This window comes from Psammomys obesus, unplaced genomic scaffold, assembly GCF_907164565.1.
Source record: "Psammomys obesus unplaced genomic scaffold, mPsaObe1.curated_primary_1811, whole genome shotgun sequence".
Classification (NCBI taxonomy): Eukaryota; Metazoa; Chordata; class Mammalia; order Rodentia; family Muridae; genus Psammomys; species Psammomys obesus.
Genome location: NW_026585895.1, coordinates 14,861,906 through 14,879,877, shown reverse-complemented (window position 1 = coordinate 14,879,877; position 17,972 = coordinate 14,861,906). Strand labels below are relative to the sequence as shown.

The 17,972-nt window shown below is 41.3% G+C and overlaps 1 protein-coding gene across 1 annotated transcript in view; it reads right to left on the bottom strand.

The window, feature by feature from the left end:
- The window catches only part of Lrp2 (LDL receptor related protein 2), a 149,714-nt gene that overhangs the window by 10,569 nt on the left and 121,173 nt on the right, over positions 1-17,972 (bottom strand). The window contains exons 62-69 of the mRNA XM_055599703.1: positions 15,923-16,045; positions 12,967-13,095; positions 7,733-7,864; positions 6,801-6,932; positions 4,965-5,108; positions 3,462-3,627; positions 1,235-1,363; positions 198-418 (exon numbers count right to left, since the gene is read on the bottom strand). Coding sequence (XP_055455678.1) covers positions 198-418; positions 1,235-1,363; positions 3,462-3,627; positions 4,965-5,108; positions 6,801-6,932; positions 7,733-7,864; positions 12,967-13,095; positions 15,923-16,045 — 1,176 coding nt within the window. The remainder of the gene's footprint in view (positions 1-197; positions 419-1,234; positions 1,364-3,461; positions 3,628-4,964; positions 5,109-6,800; positions 6,933-7,732; positions 7,865-12,966; positions 13,096-15,922; positions 16,046-17,972) is intronic.

Below are 17,972 nucleotides of genomic sequence, written 5' to 3'. Positions count from 1 at the left end.
CCTAACAGAAATCTCAGCTCTTTCATTGTCTGAATCTTAAAATACAAAAAGGATTATTGTTGTGAATTAGTCTGAATTTAATATAGCAGCTGGGCATTGATGGGAACAAATCTGAGGAATTACATAAACCATATCATAAGGCACACTGAAAATACGTTAGACAATTATTAATATATAAATTCTAACTCATTCCTAACCTTCATTTATGATGAGCCTCCTGTCAGTCCCATCATATTTTATGGTTTCAATAACATCTTCTTTGGAGTCACTCCAATAGATCCGGTCATCATTCAGATAATCTATGGAAAGACCATTTGGCCAGCCAAGGTCCTCAGAAACCAGAACACTGCGATGTTCCCCGGTCATCCAGGCAGACTCAATTTTAGGCTGTCTTCCCTGGTCAGTCCAGAACATAAGCCTATAACAGAAAATTTCCTGGTTGAAGCATTTCATCCAGTGGTGCTTTCCTGGTACTGTAGCACAGGAAACATTACCAATGGTGCAAACAATAATTCTCCTGAATGTGAGAAGTACTCTTTCTATAAGGATGCCTCTTTACTTCCAATGTATGTTAAACAGAAGAAGCAAAGTTTGGTGCTAAGGTCAAGTACACATTAGGAGTCAGATCTTCACAGGGAATAATATTTTAAGCATCACTGCTGAGTGTCTAAGGGCCATGATTTCACATATGTAAGAGAGCAGAATGAAAGAATGGTAACTCATAGTGTTTCAAATACAAACACTGACCAAGTAGAAAAAGTACTTGGGTCTACTCAAGATAGGATGAATTTAGAAATCACTACACAAAAGCTAAATACCCCTACTTCAATGTCAAAAATCAAGAGGAAAAGACCAAATTAGTTCTCACAGTAGGGTCAACTACCAATTGCAGTATAAATATAAATAAGCAATGTATATGTATGAACATGGCTTTTATGTATTTTTCATACTTTGGAGATAATTTTAAGATTTATTTATTTATTATGTATATAATATTCTGCCTGCATGTAGTGCCTACAGGTCAGAAGAGGGCATCAGATCCCATTATAGATGATTGTGAGCCACCATGTGGTTGCTGAGAATTGAACTCAGGACCTCTCTCTGGAAGAGCAACCATTGAGCCATCTCTCCAGCCCTGGATTCATGTAAACAGATGGATTCTCATGTATATCCCAAAGTGGAATTTCTCCATTAGAGACTATATTTTGACTAGAGCACCCTTTCAAATACCTACCCTAGCTTAGGATTCACAACAATGGCAGCTGGCTGATCCAGCTCGGTGGTAATGAGCCACTTTCGGTACCTTCCATCATGTGTAGCCACCTCAATCCGTTGGTTCTTGGCATCAGACCAGTAAATATGCCTGAATGTAGAGGCACATAGTTAAACAATAGAAAGGGCTGGAGCAGTCATTTAAAAAGAAATGTGATCATAAGAAAATGTAGTTTGTAAGTTCTGGCCAGAGCACCAAATACTCAGATGTCTCTAAAATACACAGATGTTCTATCTACACTTGCAATGAATACAGCAGGGAGAATGGCCTCATATCTCAAGTTTTTGAGTCACATGTTTCCACAAGCAGATTAAGGCATGTGGTATAGAGGAATGTTAATTCAGAACATGGCTGTTCTAGCAAGAGAGCACATCTAAGAGATCACCTTCTAGGTATGTGTGATCCAGCTGGAATACAAACATGCCTTAAATCCAGTAGTCAGAGATAAGCAGATCTGAGTTCAAGGCCAGCCTAGTATAGAGCAGGTTTCAGGTCCAGGCTTAGGTCCAGGCGTGGTGGTACATGCCTTTAATGCCAAACACTGAAGACAAAGATAGTTTGAGAAGGAAACACCAATGTTTGAAAGTGATGTCTAACTGAGTGGGAGAAACAGTGACAGAAACAGTCAGAGAAAGACTTGACAGAATAGAATATGCCCAACACTCATGAGAAGAGAGAGGAAAGAGAAGCTTCTTGAGGGGCAATGAAAGAAAGAGAGGAGGCACTGAGACAGTAATAGAGAGATGGATTGCAGAGAGAGAGAATTTAGGTGAAGACTGAATGAGCCAGAGAATGAGGAAGAACCAGATTAGAGCAGATTGCTGGATTTAGTTTGAGGCCAAACATAGCAATTCAGGAGCTAAGAGAAAAGCAAGACTGAATAAGTGAGCTGGGAAAGGAGTTTGAGCCAGAACAGCTGAGTTGAACCAGCCAGCCCAGAGCTCAGTAAGAACAAGAAAAGATGAGCTTATTCATCAGTAAATCTCAGAGGCTAAAAACATTCTAGGCCTAGGTTAGATTATATGGAGGCTAGAAGCTTCCAGGACTAGGCCTAGGCTAGCAGAAAGAGGCAGTTAGCTTCCAGAGTGACAACTGAAAAGTTTCTTTTACAATGTGGCTTTCCCCTTGAGTCTCTTCCTCCCTGGCAAAGAACCCAGCTGCAATCAAGAAGAAATGGGCATCAGCCCCAAAGGTAAGAGGAAATAACATTTCAAAATAAAAACTCAGGGAGGCAAGGCTTTCCCTCTTTCCACATCTAAGGCCACAAACTCATGCTCTACCAAGCAGAAAGAACTCCTGCAGTTTCTTAGTTCTTTCATCCAATAAGGCTCAGAAAGAGGTAAAACTTCAGAAGAGGGGAAGCTACCAACACCTTGCAGAGGTGAATTAATATCTAGGTTTCTGTAACAGTTCTCTAAGGCCCTGCTTCTCAACACAACATGCTGAGGTTGAGTCTCCTGTTGGCCTGCAAGTACATTGGGGACCCAGCCAACTTCTTCAGAGAAGCTCGAGTCTTCCATGACAAAACTGTTAGAGAGTCAAAAGACTCTCCATTCTCCAGGTGGGTAGGGAGTCACTGAGGTCTCCCACTCTTACTTCATTTTCAAGGTCAAGACACTCTCTCAACCAATGTCTAGCCAGTGAGTAACACTTGCATACCAGGCTGCATATCAGGCATAAGTGTGAGCAAGATTCTACAGAGGGTTCTAAGCTAGAGCCAGGACACTGTAGACAGTCTAACAGAAGAAAACAGGGATAAAGGTTCAATAGACTTTCCAGTTGGTACCAACTAGCTTGGATACAAAAAAAACAAAAAAACAAAAAAACAAAAAAACTGTAAGTTGTTCTTTTTCCCGAGTAAATACCAGAGAGAGAGATGTTTAATCTCAAGTAATACAATTGGAGAACAACATTGACATACTTAGGCATACTTAGTTAGTCTTGGGACACAGAACTCTTCTATCTTGCATGGAATCTTGACCTGGGTGCTTTCCCAAACCCTTTTGTGGCACACACTGAATACAGAAAGGGACAATGTTTATTTTGCACAAAGGCAAGTAAGGGTGATTGCTTTGGCCAGAGCAGGCCTGGGCATGGTTGAACTGTGCTAGCAGCTGAGTTCACCAATATAACGCACGCACTCCTTCATGAAAATGAAATTGGCAAAAGAGGTGAGTGGCATATTTACCTTCCAACCCAATCCACTGCTAATCCATCTGGCTGCATTATGTATTTCAGGCCCAGGTCAACTTCACGTATGGGATTATTGCTACCAGATTCAAAGTCAGGAATGTAGGCACGCTTGATAGCACCAAATTCAGAGCCCTGGCCCAGCACAGTGTAATACACAACACCTACAGAGGAATGCACAGTAAGAATGGGTCTTGGGTTTAATAGAATCATTACTTATCTTACATCAAACCTCAATACACAGAACACTTGAACTAGAAAGGCTCAACTTAGTGATATTTTCTTAATCATCTCTGCCGGAGGATAATTATTTAAGATAGCTTAGCTAAGAGTCTAGTTTCCAAAATAGAATATATAGAGAAATTGAAATCATACTCATTGTGGTCATTAAAAAGGTCACACGGGTGAAAAGTCCTCGTCTCTGATATACAAAAGTTATTCTGCACTTGACCTTAACCAAAAGGCTGAGAACTTGTTCAGTGGGTATTTATCGAACATACAAAGATTGGGGCTCTTCTCCCCTCCAAGACTGGGTACTGCTAGGTAGTAGTTCAGAGGCTTTTAACTTGTAATTCTTTGGCCCACACACACTGAGCACTGAGACTAAACTGATCATACAAATATTAAGATTGAACTTTAGAGCATATTGGGCACACATCTGTTTCCTAACCAGATATCATCCTTGAAATAAACTTACACTTGAGAAAAAAATATTGCATAGTATAAATGTGAAAATACTGTAATAAATTACATATTGGCATCATTATTAGTAGATCATAAACATTTCACATGTGTTGACACATTCACCCTCAGAAAACCTCTCAGGTAGATAAAAACAAGATGATTAATAACACTTTACAGTTTGAAAAATGAGATCTAAAGAATTTTAACAATTGCTTGACATCATAAATCTAGAAAATGGGGCATAAGAATAGAAGATGAATGTGTAGGCACAGGAGACCATGCTCAATGATAGGCATTGTTCACTTTTTCCATCACTCAACTAAGATCTTTTAGTGTCCACCACATGTACTGTCTGTGGTGGACCTCAGGTCAGGATCTGATGAATTATGTTCAACTCCAAAGGCACACAATTAGAAGGCAGGAAAAAAGTCATGTGAATGACTAGCTGTAAAAGGTAATGCAGCACGTTTCTAGAAGCACGTATAAAATGCTATCGCCTCATGGTGGGCATCTGTGGGACTCTGCCAGGGTGTCACAGAGGCGACACTGGTGCTTAGAAATTTGCCACAATTCATTGGTAGAAAGGAAGGGTAGCTGTGTGGGCAAATACAAGGAGATGTGAGGAGAAGTTTCAGTGGGAAGTCAGGAAAAGCCAGCAGGGACCCAAGTCCACAGGGAAAACCCAGGGACCTGCTGGACGGGAGAATCCACCCAGGCAACAAAAATCTGCTTAGCACAAAAAGGAAAGTTCCCAAACTTCACCATCCAAAACTCAAGAAAAGCCATGCAATGAGCACTGTGCGAGTTTTATACTCACTGAGGCCCAGGCCCTCGGGATCCCAGTCATAGTCAATAGTCTGGATATGTTCCTCCTCTTCCAGGTACTCTGAGAACTTCTCGGAGGAGACATTGTACTTCCGGATTCGGACATTCTCAGGCAGGAGCAACAGCGGAGGGCTTCCTGTAAGCAAATAAAAGGCTGCTTTGTCTGTCCAGATTCCACTTGAACGTATAAGAAGTAAAGAAGGTACTAAATGAACTGCAGGAATTTCCCTTTGGGGCACAGAAGAGAGAAACAGAGAGAGACAGAGACAGGGAGAAACAGACAGAGACAGAGAAGGAGGGAGGAGTTTGTTTTAGCATTTTCTGACCATCAAAGCTGACTACCCTGCAAGTCAAATCCATGGCTGTGAACATCAGTTCTGGTTTTTTAAAATTAATTAATTTATATATTTACTTATTTATTTGTCCTTAATGGCAGTTTAGACAAGACTGAGACCACTACAAAGAGGCCCTGTTTTTTTTCCTCATCCACTGACAAGAATGTAGACATCAAGTCTCACAGAAGAAAAACACATTTTTACAGCCTTCACTGAAAGCCTCCTAAGGAGCTATCAGCCCTCACTCTTGACTGACAGGTTTTGTGATTGCCTTAACAGATAATCACCTCCACAGCCCAATTTAACTGCTAGCTAATGAGAAGCAAGCCAGCTTGTTCTTGAATTTTTAGGTTTTTTTTTTTTAACCTAAAGTAGCTCTTTCGACTGTGACTCATCCCAAAACACTTCCCTAGAATTTTAAAATTTTGATTTACTCACAAAATGTCAATCAAATGTAATTTAAGTGACTTTTAAAAGTTCATTTTCTTATTTCATCAGCCTTGACATTATGTTTTATATGAATATTCTAATTTATTTCAGCTACCCCCTTAGTTAAAAGATTTAAACGTTCTTAAATTTCCTTCTTAACTGCAGGACCAGCTGCTCAGATGCCTTCACTCTAGTTTCTACTCACTCTCAAACTGTTTGGAGGATAAAATAGTTAGGTATGCTAGTCAAGCATGGACCTTAAACACTCGACCTATACTATGCATTGGACTGACCTTTTTGCACTCTGACATACTGTTTTCTCAGTAAGTTTCTTAAACCAATTTCAAATCCTAATTAAAGCCATATACCCCTTTACTAGGAAATGTTGGTTTACAGCAGATCTCTGAGATTTGCAACATAGTACTTCTAATTTAAATTCTCTCTCTCTCTCTCTCTCTCTCTGTCCTTTCCATCTAGTATCTACACTGCTTTTTAATTTAGCTGTATTCTTAGATCTAGGCATTAGCCTAAAATGCAAAGCTAATGATTGATGTCCTGAAGGTACCAGCTTTTCCATCTCTGACCATCAGTTCATAACAATAACAGAGAAAAAAAACATAAGAAAAATAAAATTTAAAACAAACAATGACATAGAAGTACTTCTGGATTTGCCCCAGTTATATGCATTTTGGCTCACCTTGCATTACATGGGTTCAAGCCTTGGGTCCCACTGGGCTGGGAGCTAAGGCCTCATCAATTTTTTATATCCTGCTATAAGCTATGTATTTCTGCTTATGTTTCCTAACATCTATCCCCTTTCAGAAGTCTTATCCAGGTACAGAAGGAGCTAAATTTGGATAATAACTAATATTTGGCTTTTAATTTTACATATTTGCTAGGTGGTTATAGCTAGAGTTTTAAGCTGGCAGAGGAAAAGAAAGAAGAGTAGGCATTAAAGAAGTAGCTGAGGCTACAAAAAGTGGAAGATCATTTCCTGGTACATCATACTCTTCAGGATTTATGTCCCCCAGAGGTGACTTGTTCCGAATATGAACCCAACGTACCATCAGCTGCACAGCGTTCTCCGTAATGGGAACTCATAGACTTGAAGCCATCAGCACAGAAACATTCATAACTTCCTTTGCTGTTTCGACATCTCTGGGGGCAGATGCCAAACTGCTCACATTCATTGATGTCTGCAGGCAAAATAAAAACCAAGCATGAAACACATAGTTTCACCTGTTCAGCATTAGAATTCACAAGCAGTGAGGACTAAGCAGAGTGCACATGAACACATTAGCAATGAGACCTAAATTAGCTGAAGAGCTGTTCTGCAATAAAAAGAAAACTTTAGTGGACAATTATTGAACCTAAAAGCCCCCACACTGGTCAACAATGGACAGAGGGTTATTTTAACTAAAGCTGCATAACTTCATACAATATAAGGCAAATGTTTGCTTGCTAAAAACATCTGGTTGATTTTTGGCATTACTTCACAGATATGACGTAACAACCGATTTGCTGTAGTAACTGAAAGAATTCTTTAAACCATCTCTGAGGGGCTGGGGCTATAGTTTTGTGGTAGATTGCCCCTAGGTTCAGGCCTGAGTACTGCCAAAATATTTAGTAGAGTATGGCATATAAATTAGACAGTAATAAACATGATAAAAGGTACCTAAATCACAGTCATCTCTGGTGGCCTTGACAAGCTACATCCTGAGCCCAAGCCACAGGACTCAGTTATGCCTTGCCTAATAAATATGTGGGTTTTGGCTTTGTGGTTTCTGGTGGTTTTATTTCACAGACTGGTATAATAAGCAGCTATTACCACCAAGACCTTCATTATTTGACCTTGTGTACCTGAGCGACAGCACCAGGAGGTCAACCCATCAAGGAAATGACACAGCGGTTTAATAAAAAGGCAACAGGTGGAGAACTTAAAAAAAAAAAAAAAGTAATGTTCTCTAAATAACAATGGAAGGAAAAAATATTCTACCTTGACAGGAATTTTTGTCCAAAGTACTAGGTTTGAACCCAGGTCTGCAAGAGCAGATAAATCCTCCATCACTTAACTGGGTACAGTTCTGTTCACATAGGTTCTCAGCGCATGTTCTGTTCTCTCCCAGATCTGAAAACAAAATCTCAGCATTATACATGAAGGGAACAAGCCACAAACACACAGACACATAACCAACACCGCAGCCTCAGGTGCCCTTTTTCCAGAAGCCCTAAAATTATCTGGATGATATGTACACACACGTGCAATGGTCCTTGAGGCCATTTCCCAACACAGATAGCAGCACCAGGCTCAACCTCAGAGTGTCCAACTGCAGACTCAGAGACTATGAACCTGGGGATTCCACAGTTCCCACTGTATGTTCTTCCTCATTCATCTTAGGTCAGTAGGAAGATAGATGGGTAGGTGGATCACTCACACACACATACACACATACACTTGCGCACACGCACATGCAAACACTGATACAGGTTAAACCAAAATTACAGTTATAAGACTCTATTTTCCCCAAGTATTAACCAGTTAATTGAAGGGGTGTTTATCAAGGCGTAGTAAGACACTCAGTCTTATTACACACTTTACACACACAAAATGCTTATAATAAAGACTGAATCTGAGCTTTCTGAATAAGTTGGTTCAGGTTTCTTTTTCTTTTTTTTTTTTTTTGCGACAGTGTGTCTGTCTAGGAATGTGTCTAGTTCATATAGAGAGCTTTAGAATAGTATACATAATAGACATTTTCTAATATGTATGTATCTTAAACTACTTTAACAATACCCCTGCTTGGCTGCCATTGTAGCTTAATGATAAAGAATGTACCTAGTGTGCACAAGGCCCTGGGCTCCATTACCAGCAACACAGAAAATAATCAATAAAGATAACATCATCATATCTTTTTATTCAGTTACTCTGTTAATGAATTTCCTCTGGGAAGGGATAAAAATATGCACTAAGATTTGTGTTAAAGGATTATAACACCGATAGGTTAAAATTTTTGAATATAATTATATATATTATATTTTCAGCAGTAAGGAAGAAGATATACTGTATTGTCTTAAATCTCTAAGTTGCCACTGACACACCATTAATGATACAGAAAATAATAACTTGTACTATGACATGTTATAATTTCTAAGATGCACTTCATCTTGAGACACATTAAAATATAAAGAGGAGCATATATCTCAGAAGCGATGAGTTTTGATTATTTACATTATGGGTTGTTATTAATATTCAAGGCTTTAGATGATACTTTGCTATAGGAAGTATCTAAAAATAAGTGGAGGAGCGATTGTAACATTGTTTAAAATATTTTATTAAATGTAGATATTAATGTACAAAAAAAGAGTAAGCCTTTCCTGGTTATGAGATTCAGATAATTTCTTTTCTTCTGGTGCTGGGGAGTGAACCTTGAGCCCTTACACTTGCAAAACATGATTGCAACTCTACAACAAAAACACTGAGCTATAGCCCAGCCTCTACTTCTTAATAAATCCCTAGATTTTATAGCTTTGAAATAAAGCAAAAGATGGCCAATTGTTTGTGTTGTGTCCAGCTAAATGGCTCTTCTGTTTTCCTAATTTTCTAGGGTCTAGATTCTCCAGGATAGATCCACAACTTGGATTTTGTCCAAATACTTCTTTGTTCATCCTTGCCCAGCAATCTTGTCCCTGTCAATCTTTGAAAGCCACCTGGCTTTCATTCTCGTCATTCTTCTCAGCTTGCTTCTTTCATCTACTCCCAGACTTTGGTCTTGAAGAGAAACTGAAAAGCTGAGGCTAGAAGAGGGAGTGGTGAGTGGTGTTTGTCTCAGGAGTCAAGCCTTTATCTACCTTTCCAGTGAAATGTGTTTTAGCCACCACAGGCTTCTAAGTATTTCAGCTAAAGAAAATGTGGAATCTCCTGGTTCAAATCAAAGTAGACTTCTTAGAAGACAGCTATGCTAGACTCCTGCCTGGAAGCATAGCAGGTTGTCATTAAGAGTATTGAGGGTTGGTTCTCTCCCATGGGGTGGGTCTCAAGTTGCAGGCATTGCTTGGACATTCCTTCAATCTCGGCTTCATCTTCATCCCTACACTTCTTGTAGACAAGACAAATTTGGGGTCGAAGGTTTTATGGGTGGGTTAGTGTCCCTGTGCCTTCACAGGGAGTCCGCCTGGCTACAGGAGGCGGTGACTTCAGGCCAGGAGTCTCAGCTAGGGTCATCCCCAGAGATTCCCAGGAGCCTCATCCAGCAGCTGATGGAAACAGACGCAAAAACCCACAACCAAGCACAAGCTATGTCGAAGAATGGAAGGAAGGATTGATGGAACCAGAGGGTCAGGGACACTACAGGAAAACCTACAGAGTGAACTAGCCTGGGCCCATGGGGGCTCACAGAGACTGAACGGCCAGCTGAAGAGCATGCATGGGCTGAACCTAGGCCCCCTACACATGTGTAACAGATGTGTAGTTTGCTCACCGTATGGGTCCCCTAACAATGGGAGTAGAGGCTCTCTGTTGCCTCACTTTGGACCTTTTTCCCCTAGCTGGGCTGCCTTGTCTGGCCTCAGTGAGAGGGGATGTGCTTAGCCCTGCTTTGACTTGGTGTGTCCAAGTGTATGGTACCCATGAGGGGCTTCCCCTTCTCTGAGAAGAGGGGAAGAAGGGAAGGAGGGAGGGGGCGTGAGGGTGGGACTGGGAGGACAGGAGGGTGGGAACTTCGAGCAGGCTGCAAAGTGATTACATAAATAAGTAAACAGGGGCAGAGGGGAGTAGTCTATTTTTTTTCCTCCCTAACCACATCACAGGATCTCTTTTGGCATACTGAGGGTATTCATTTACATATTTAGGATAGACTAACACCATTGTGTTTTAAAAGTAGAAGAATGCCACTCAGTTGAACACTTCCCATGGAATGCATACTTTAAAATTACAACCATAAAAGCTTAGAAGTGTGAGCCATCAACATTATATTCCTAAATAAACCTTTCCAGGTTTCTAGTTCTTGTTGAGACTGTTTCAGGGTTTCAGTATGCCCAGGAATGGGCATGCTCATAGTAATTCTCTCATCTCTCTAATGCCAGTCTCTCTACAATGAACTATCCTCATAACTGTATCACTGGACTTGGTGATCCTCTCTCTCTCAGTCCATCTGTAATTAAGAGGTCCAGAATGCAGAAAGATCTCCCTTTATTGCATCATGTTTCTCAAAGTAAGCGACCTCAACAGGAGCAGAACTGTCACAGCATTTGGAACGGAAGATGTTCATATAACATCTAGCCATCACCTTGATCCATGGAACAGTGGCACTGGGGCTGGGCCTTCAGCTTAGTGCCAGAGCAGTTGCCTAGCAACCAGCTTCTACAAACACAAGCATATGGATCTCTGTTTACAGTCTCTCTAGTTTCCAGTTTACAAAAATATCACAGAAATAGCAAGTCACTACATTTATAATCACAGAAATTTTATCTGCTGCATGACATCGGCTTATTTCCTTTGTAATTGAATGGGGTTAGGGAAATGTCCAAGTCTTCCCCTGTCTACATTCTGGTTTTGGGTGCTCTGAGTATATTCACACTCTGGTGACGTGTGTGCTAAGCCATGACTCTGTGTTTCAAAGCATCATGATATGCACATCCTAAGTTTTTAAAAATCGTACCTTGACTGAAACAATTCTACGGAATGTGAAGGAGGGAAGCGATGAGGAGATAGTGAGGGAACAATAGGAAAGAAGACAAAAGAGAAGATAAAACTAAAAGGTAATAGACCTGAAGGACCCGAGAACTGCCATTATAAATAATTCCGTACCTAGTGGCACATGCCTTTAATCCCAGCACTTAGGGAGTGGCACAGTAGGTTCAAAGACACTCTGGTCTACATAGGGCACCCAGGGCTACATAGTGAGGTCCTATTTTAGAATAAAGCCAAAAGAAAGAAGGAAGGAAGGAAGGAAGGAAGGAAGGAAGGAAGGAAGGAAGGAAGGAAGGAAGGAAGGAGAAAGAAAGAAGAAAGAAGGAAGGAAGGAAGGAAAGAAGGGAGGGAGGGAGGGAAGGAGGGAAGGAAAGAAGGGAGGGAGGGAAGGAGGGAGGGAGGGAGGGAGGAAAAAAAGGGGGGGTGGAAAGAATCCTATATCAGTGTCAAATGAATAGCCATATTTGAATTCTGTATTACATCTACTCATCTAAAAAAGAAGTTGTTAAAAAAAAAAAAAAAGTACTGTCCTAAACACAGGCACAGGCAACGAGAGGAAGCCAAGGCTAGCCCAAGCCAAACTTGGAAATTCACTAGCTCCTGAAGCTGTTTACATATCAATGTCAAGCCCAAATCTGCCACCTGGCTTCCCAAATTCTAGCAACAATTTACTCAAGTGACTTCATTTCTGTCAGGCATTCCGAGTCCCTCTGAAAGGGTATGTGAGGTAAATGGCAAGCCAACTCACTGCAGCCAGCTAGTAATTATCAAAAAGCCTTCTGTATGCCTCAGGGAGAGGAAAACATCATGTTTTTCCTGTATGCCCAGGAAACTGAAAACAAACGGCCCTACTAACATGCCCAGTCTCAGGCTCTCGGTGCTTACAGAGAGCTCCCTCAGAGGCTGCTGGCATGGCCCAGAGGGCAAAGCGCAAGCCTAGTGGCCTGGAATCTATGGAAAGGTGAAGGAAGAGAACCATACTACATAATTGTTCTTTGACCTACACTTGACACACATGTACACACACGTACACACATGCACAGGTACACATACACACAATGGCTAGTTGACTGACAATTAATTAATTAGTTAGTTAAGTAAGTAAGTAAAGACACCAAGGCTTAAAGAGTTCAGACTGTGTCAAAGTCTCACAGCAGGTGTCTGAGGGGACCAGAGGCCACTCTCCTTGCCTGGCATTTCATGGATGCTTAATTTCTGCTTCTGTTACTCCATTTGCTCCTCAGCAAATGACTTAAACGTCTTGAGCATCAGTATGGAGGCAGACAGTAACCGCTGCCGAGTGAGGCAGTAACAATTACTGTGTGTGTGTGTGTGTGTGTGTGTGTGTGTGTGTGTGCGCGCGCGCGCACGCAAGAAAGGATGTTGACGGTATGAACTACTAATATGGCCTCTCAACCATTCCAAACGGACCAACTCCACCCCTTGATTCCTTGACTACATGGTGTGTTTGATGCCCATCTAAGGCATTTGACAGTCTGTCTGGCTATTTTACTATAATGAAATACAAAATAGTTACTTACTGCATCCAGTTTCGTCAGAAAGGTCACCACAGTCATTAACATTGTCACACACATAGTGCTGTGAAATGCAGTTTCCATTGCTACACTTATATTCAGTGTCTGTGCAGGGTTTATGGGTTGGTTTTATGCCTGCAATTTAAGAACAGGTTAAAGTCAAAACTTTATTTCATTGAAACAGAATGCTTCCCTGGCCCTCCCACATGTTTCCCTACTTTCCCCAGGCTCCCTTGCAGCTGGATTGAAACCAAATGACTGGTTCTAGTCCATGGGCTATGAACTGGAAGCGACATCTGTCACCCTTGGACTAAAGCAGTTCCAAGCCCGTGTGCCTTCACACTGTCTCTTGCTGGGGCTCTAACCTCGGCAGTCAAGTTTGCCAGGCGGCTAGCTCCAAGATGGACGCTGTGCAAGCCGCACTGTCCTTTACACAAATGAGAAAGAAATCTTTGTTGTGTGGAGGCTCGGGGCTTTGTTGGTTGCAGCAATATCAATTACTCTGAGTAATACAGAGTAATGAGTCAAGTGGAATCTTTCCCACCAAAACTGAAAATATTTGGCATCAGCTAAACAGTCAGGAGGTCCAGGTTATACAATGGTAAAGCAATTGGTGAAGCAAATGTAAAGCAGATCGTGTGCTTATGGGACTTGATATTCTATTAAAAGAGGTTAGAGGAAAAGAAAAGTGTGTAAGCAGAATGCCCAGCCTGTCCTTACAGGTGTCTAAGAAAGAGAGAAGATCAGGTATATAAATATAAATGCAAGAAAAAAAAGGCAAAAAAAATTTTTTTTTTGCAGTGTGGGAAAAGCTGACTGCATCTAAGCCCCAAGTAGTAAAAATTTGTAGGTTAAAAGGCTCTAAGATACACAGGCCAAGTGAAAGCCTGGCTGGACAAATGTCCTTTTTTCCTAATGGTGTAAGTGGCAGAGAGCTGTGTGAGAGAACAAGAAATAAGGCAGATAAAAGAGCTTTCTCAGAAGGAACATTCGATGAGGTGATTTACTTTAGAACTGACAGTTCAAATGCCTGCCAGGGTCCTGAGAGAAATGTGTGGCTGAATATGCCAAAACACAGAAACTATGCATTTCATCATGGATTTTAAGTGTGATTCAGGAAGATTATAACCTATGTTTGATTTTCTCTGTGTGGTATTTTTATAGTGAGAAGAATAGATCCAGAACAACATCATCAAATAGACCAGGAAAGAAAATCTAGAACTGACATCTTAAAAATAATAATGATTTTTAGAGATAATCAGGTTGGTGAATGAAGAAAGCTAATTCATAATGCTTCAAAAAGAGGGTATCTTTATCAGTTCATCAATGTATAGCTAGGAATGAAAACATCTTTCCAAAGCACACTCATAAAAGTAGATATATTCTACCTGTAGAATTCCTTTAGCCCATTATAACTTTAGTATCAGCATAATACTAAAAAACTAGATTCATAAGCACAGTTCGTTTTAACGTAACAACCTCCATGCATTCGTGGTTCACAGCAGTAAAGATGCAATACATCACGTCTTACTATGCATCACTAACTAAAAATCTTTTCTTTCTTGAAAAAAGTCTTGGGCTCTAACCGACTGCAAATGAGAGACATTAGACAGCTACACATCCCCTAAGGAGAGCACAGGCCACACACAGCACATCTTAGGAAGAGGAAAACACACAAGGAAACAACTGCCAAAGAGGAGGGCCAGATACTGGAAAGAAAACAAGGCACCGATGTGCCTCTCAGAAAGGTATCCCGACCAAGCAAAGCCCTTCTGATCCACGTGGGGCCTTCCGTACAGCTGCATGGGCTGAACATCCTGTTTATCATCTGGCATCTCCATGCCTTAGGGAGTGACGAGGTATGCTGTTAAGTACTGATTCCAGCAAAAATCAGGATTTTCTTATGTCAGCATATGTCATCCTAGCCCAGCAGTATTTCAGAGCTGTTACTGGTGATTGCAAACAGTGCAATTCATTCATTCCAAGTAGAATTAAATAAAATCTTTACTTCTATCCTGCTTTTATTGGGAATGGGAAACAAATAAAACTAGGCACTTGTTTTCGTTTTCAATTTTCTCAGTGGTTTCTTTTGAAGCAAACTAAATTTCCCAGAAAACCGATCAACTCTCTCTCAATAGATAAGATTTTTTTTAAACAAAAGTACAACCACTTGCAATACAAAGTTTTGTATTTGTATAAAATATAAAATTCGCCCACTGTTATGTTTATCTTTAAACTAATCTGATGGGGATGAAGGGACTGCTCTCCTTGAGAACCTGGATTTGATTCTCAGCACCCATCACCTCAGCTCACAACGATCTATGATGCCAGTACTAAGAGATCTGACAACAACATCTTCTGGCCTTCTTGAGTTAGGTACCAAGCGCACACAAGGTGCACGCATACCTGCAGCTATGACACCCAAACACATAAAAGAGTAAAACGGTACACTTTTAAAAGACAACCCATCAGTTTTCACCTCTGGAAACTGGATGTCCATATTCAGGAAAAATACTAGGTTTGCCCAGTGGTGCCTTATTTAACATGATCTTTTCAGCTGAGCGTGAGGAGGAATGCATATTCACATTCCAGGTTAGCAAACTAACAACCATAGGCTGTGGAGTCCTCATCCTTGACAACAGATAATCTATTAACTTGTGGAGTGTGACTCGACCAGTATTTGGTCTTTTCTCTCATTTTCTTACCAAAAAAAAAGAAAAAAAACAATGTGAAATCAGCTTATTTAAATGCTTAAACAAAGACTGGCTCAAGGGTCCTGTTGAGATGAGATAGGAAGGAGGTGGCAGGCTGGTTATCTGAGCCAAGTGAGCGTTTGTATTGTCTGTGGTATACCACCATGGGTACAAAGCAAGCCCTACAGCCCAACTGGAGACCCCAGAGGGACGCCTTACAAACAGCTAAGAACCCGGTTTCTGCTTCCTCCTTTCCCCAGCTTGCTTACAGTGTTCTTCCTTCTCATCCGTCCCGTCTCCGCAGTCATCCACACCGTTGCACAGCTGGTGGCCATAAACACAGCGGCTGTTGTCACACCGGAAACGGTGCGGTGATTCACACGGAATGTTGACTGGAGGGTGAAAAACGAGACTGCCAGTTAAAAGTAGAAGTGGCCGTGCCTAAAACCTCGGGCTACCCAGTGCCAGGCTCACGCCATTCATTCGCCAGCCATTCATTCATTCGCTTGCTCGTTTGATTAATTAATCAACAAGCACATCTTGAGTCTCAGGCACATGCCACAACACTGCTGCAAGGTGTTGGATATGCCCTAGATATGAAAAGGGGCAAGAAAGACACAGTCTTTATTCTCCTGGAACTTGATTCTAACAAGAACAGACTTTATATACACAAGGAGCCCCTCATATAATTTATATATGCATATAAAATATATATAAACTATAGATAGATAGATAGATAGATAGATAGATAGATAGATAGATAGATAGATAGATAGATCGATCATAGGGAGGCAGGCCAAAAAAGGATTACAAGAGGAATAGATGAGCCAGGAAAGAACACGTATGTTTGAAACCTCTAGAAAGATCCCTGCGGCTAGGCATGGAACAAGGAGAACATGTGTGGTCAGTCATAAAGCTGGAGAAGCCATCAGGATCATATGTGGGTCCTTATACTAGCATTCAGGAGGTCACGCTTCTGATGATTGTGGTCACTGACTCTCTACAGCATTAAGTCCTGTGGTGCATATTCCGTGCTGGAACCCCCAGCCTCTTACATTTAAAGTTGATATCTCAAACTGTGAGACATCTAGCGGCTACTTATGTAGCTGGGAGAACAGAAGGGTCACACATGGGCCCAGAAAACCCACCTCTCTGTCTGCAGGTGAACTCCATCGTGATGGTCAGTGTTAATGTATCAGCTAGACAGCAGATAAATCACTTGGGAGATGGGCCTCTGAGCATGACTGTAGAGGGTTATCGCGATTAGAATAATGGATATGGTGTGACCTATGTAACTGCAGGAAGAACCTTCATCCAGGCAGGAAGGGTATGTCTTAAAAGTGCTATGTTGTACATGTGAGCCTGCCTTGTATGAAAGTGGAAAAGTGAGCCAGGCACTGACATGCACACATTCGTTGCTTTCTTCTTACGGCTCCTGGTGTAACGCAAGCAACTGCTTCAAGCTCTTGCTGCTGTGACCCCCTGCCACGACAGACTGGAACCCGAGACTTTCTCCTTAAGTTGCTTTTCATCACAGCAACAAATAAAAAGGAACTAAGACATCCATACACATCACTCAGGGAATGTCACGTATATCTATCTGGATTGTTCTTCCAAGTGGAAGCCTTGCTCAATTTAATTTACTCTGACTTTACGCCGCAGATAGAGATCGAAAGATGACACTTGTAATGAGGCTCCTTTAGAGGAAGGGAGGAGTCAAACCCCAGGGCCCACTCTTGAAAGTAGTTAGTGGAACTACTACTTGAATTATCTGCCGTGAATGGCCTGAATGGCCAGCACAAACATTAGGAAAAGAATGTTGAAAGTTTGTGTGAGCATGGGGAATGATGTGTATATGTGTCCCCACCTCTCCAAAAGGTAATTTTAGTAGCTAGGACTATTTTGTCTTACAGAAAGAAACAACTTCCTAAGGGCTTCTCTGAAATTTCAAGTCATAAAGTTAAAAACAAATAAAAAGCAGAGCTAATCGCCAACAGCTAAGGTGATGCCAGTCAGTGCTGGGAAGGCCATTGTGAAAACACAACAGTCCTTGAAGGAAATGCTTTGCTATCATTCCCAGCAACCAAATCTCTGCACTGAAAATGAGGAGGAAGGCAAACAAAAGAGAATGAAATATGATGTAACTTGGAGGCGTTATTGACTTATAGCTATATTACTTCCTTCCTGTAAAGGAGCCTCGTTACAATCAGAAGGTTTGGGGCAGAAATATTTCTGAAACTCGCCTCTGACTCACTTGGAAAATTTCTTCCTGACTAGATTCCTGGGCCTCCTAAACCTCGCAAAGCCTGTGACTGTGTG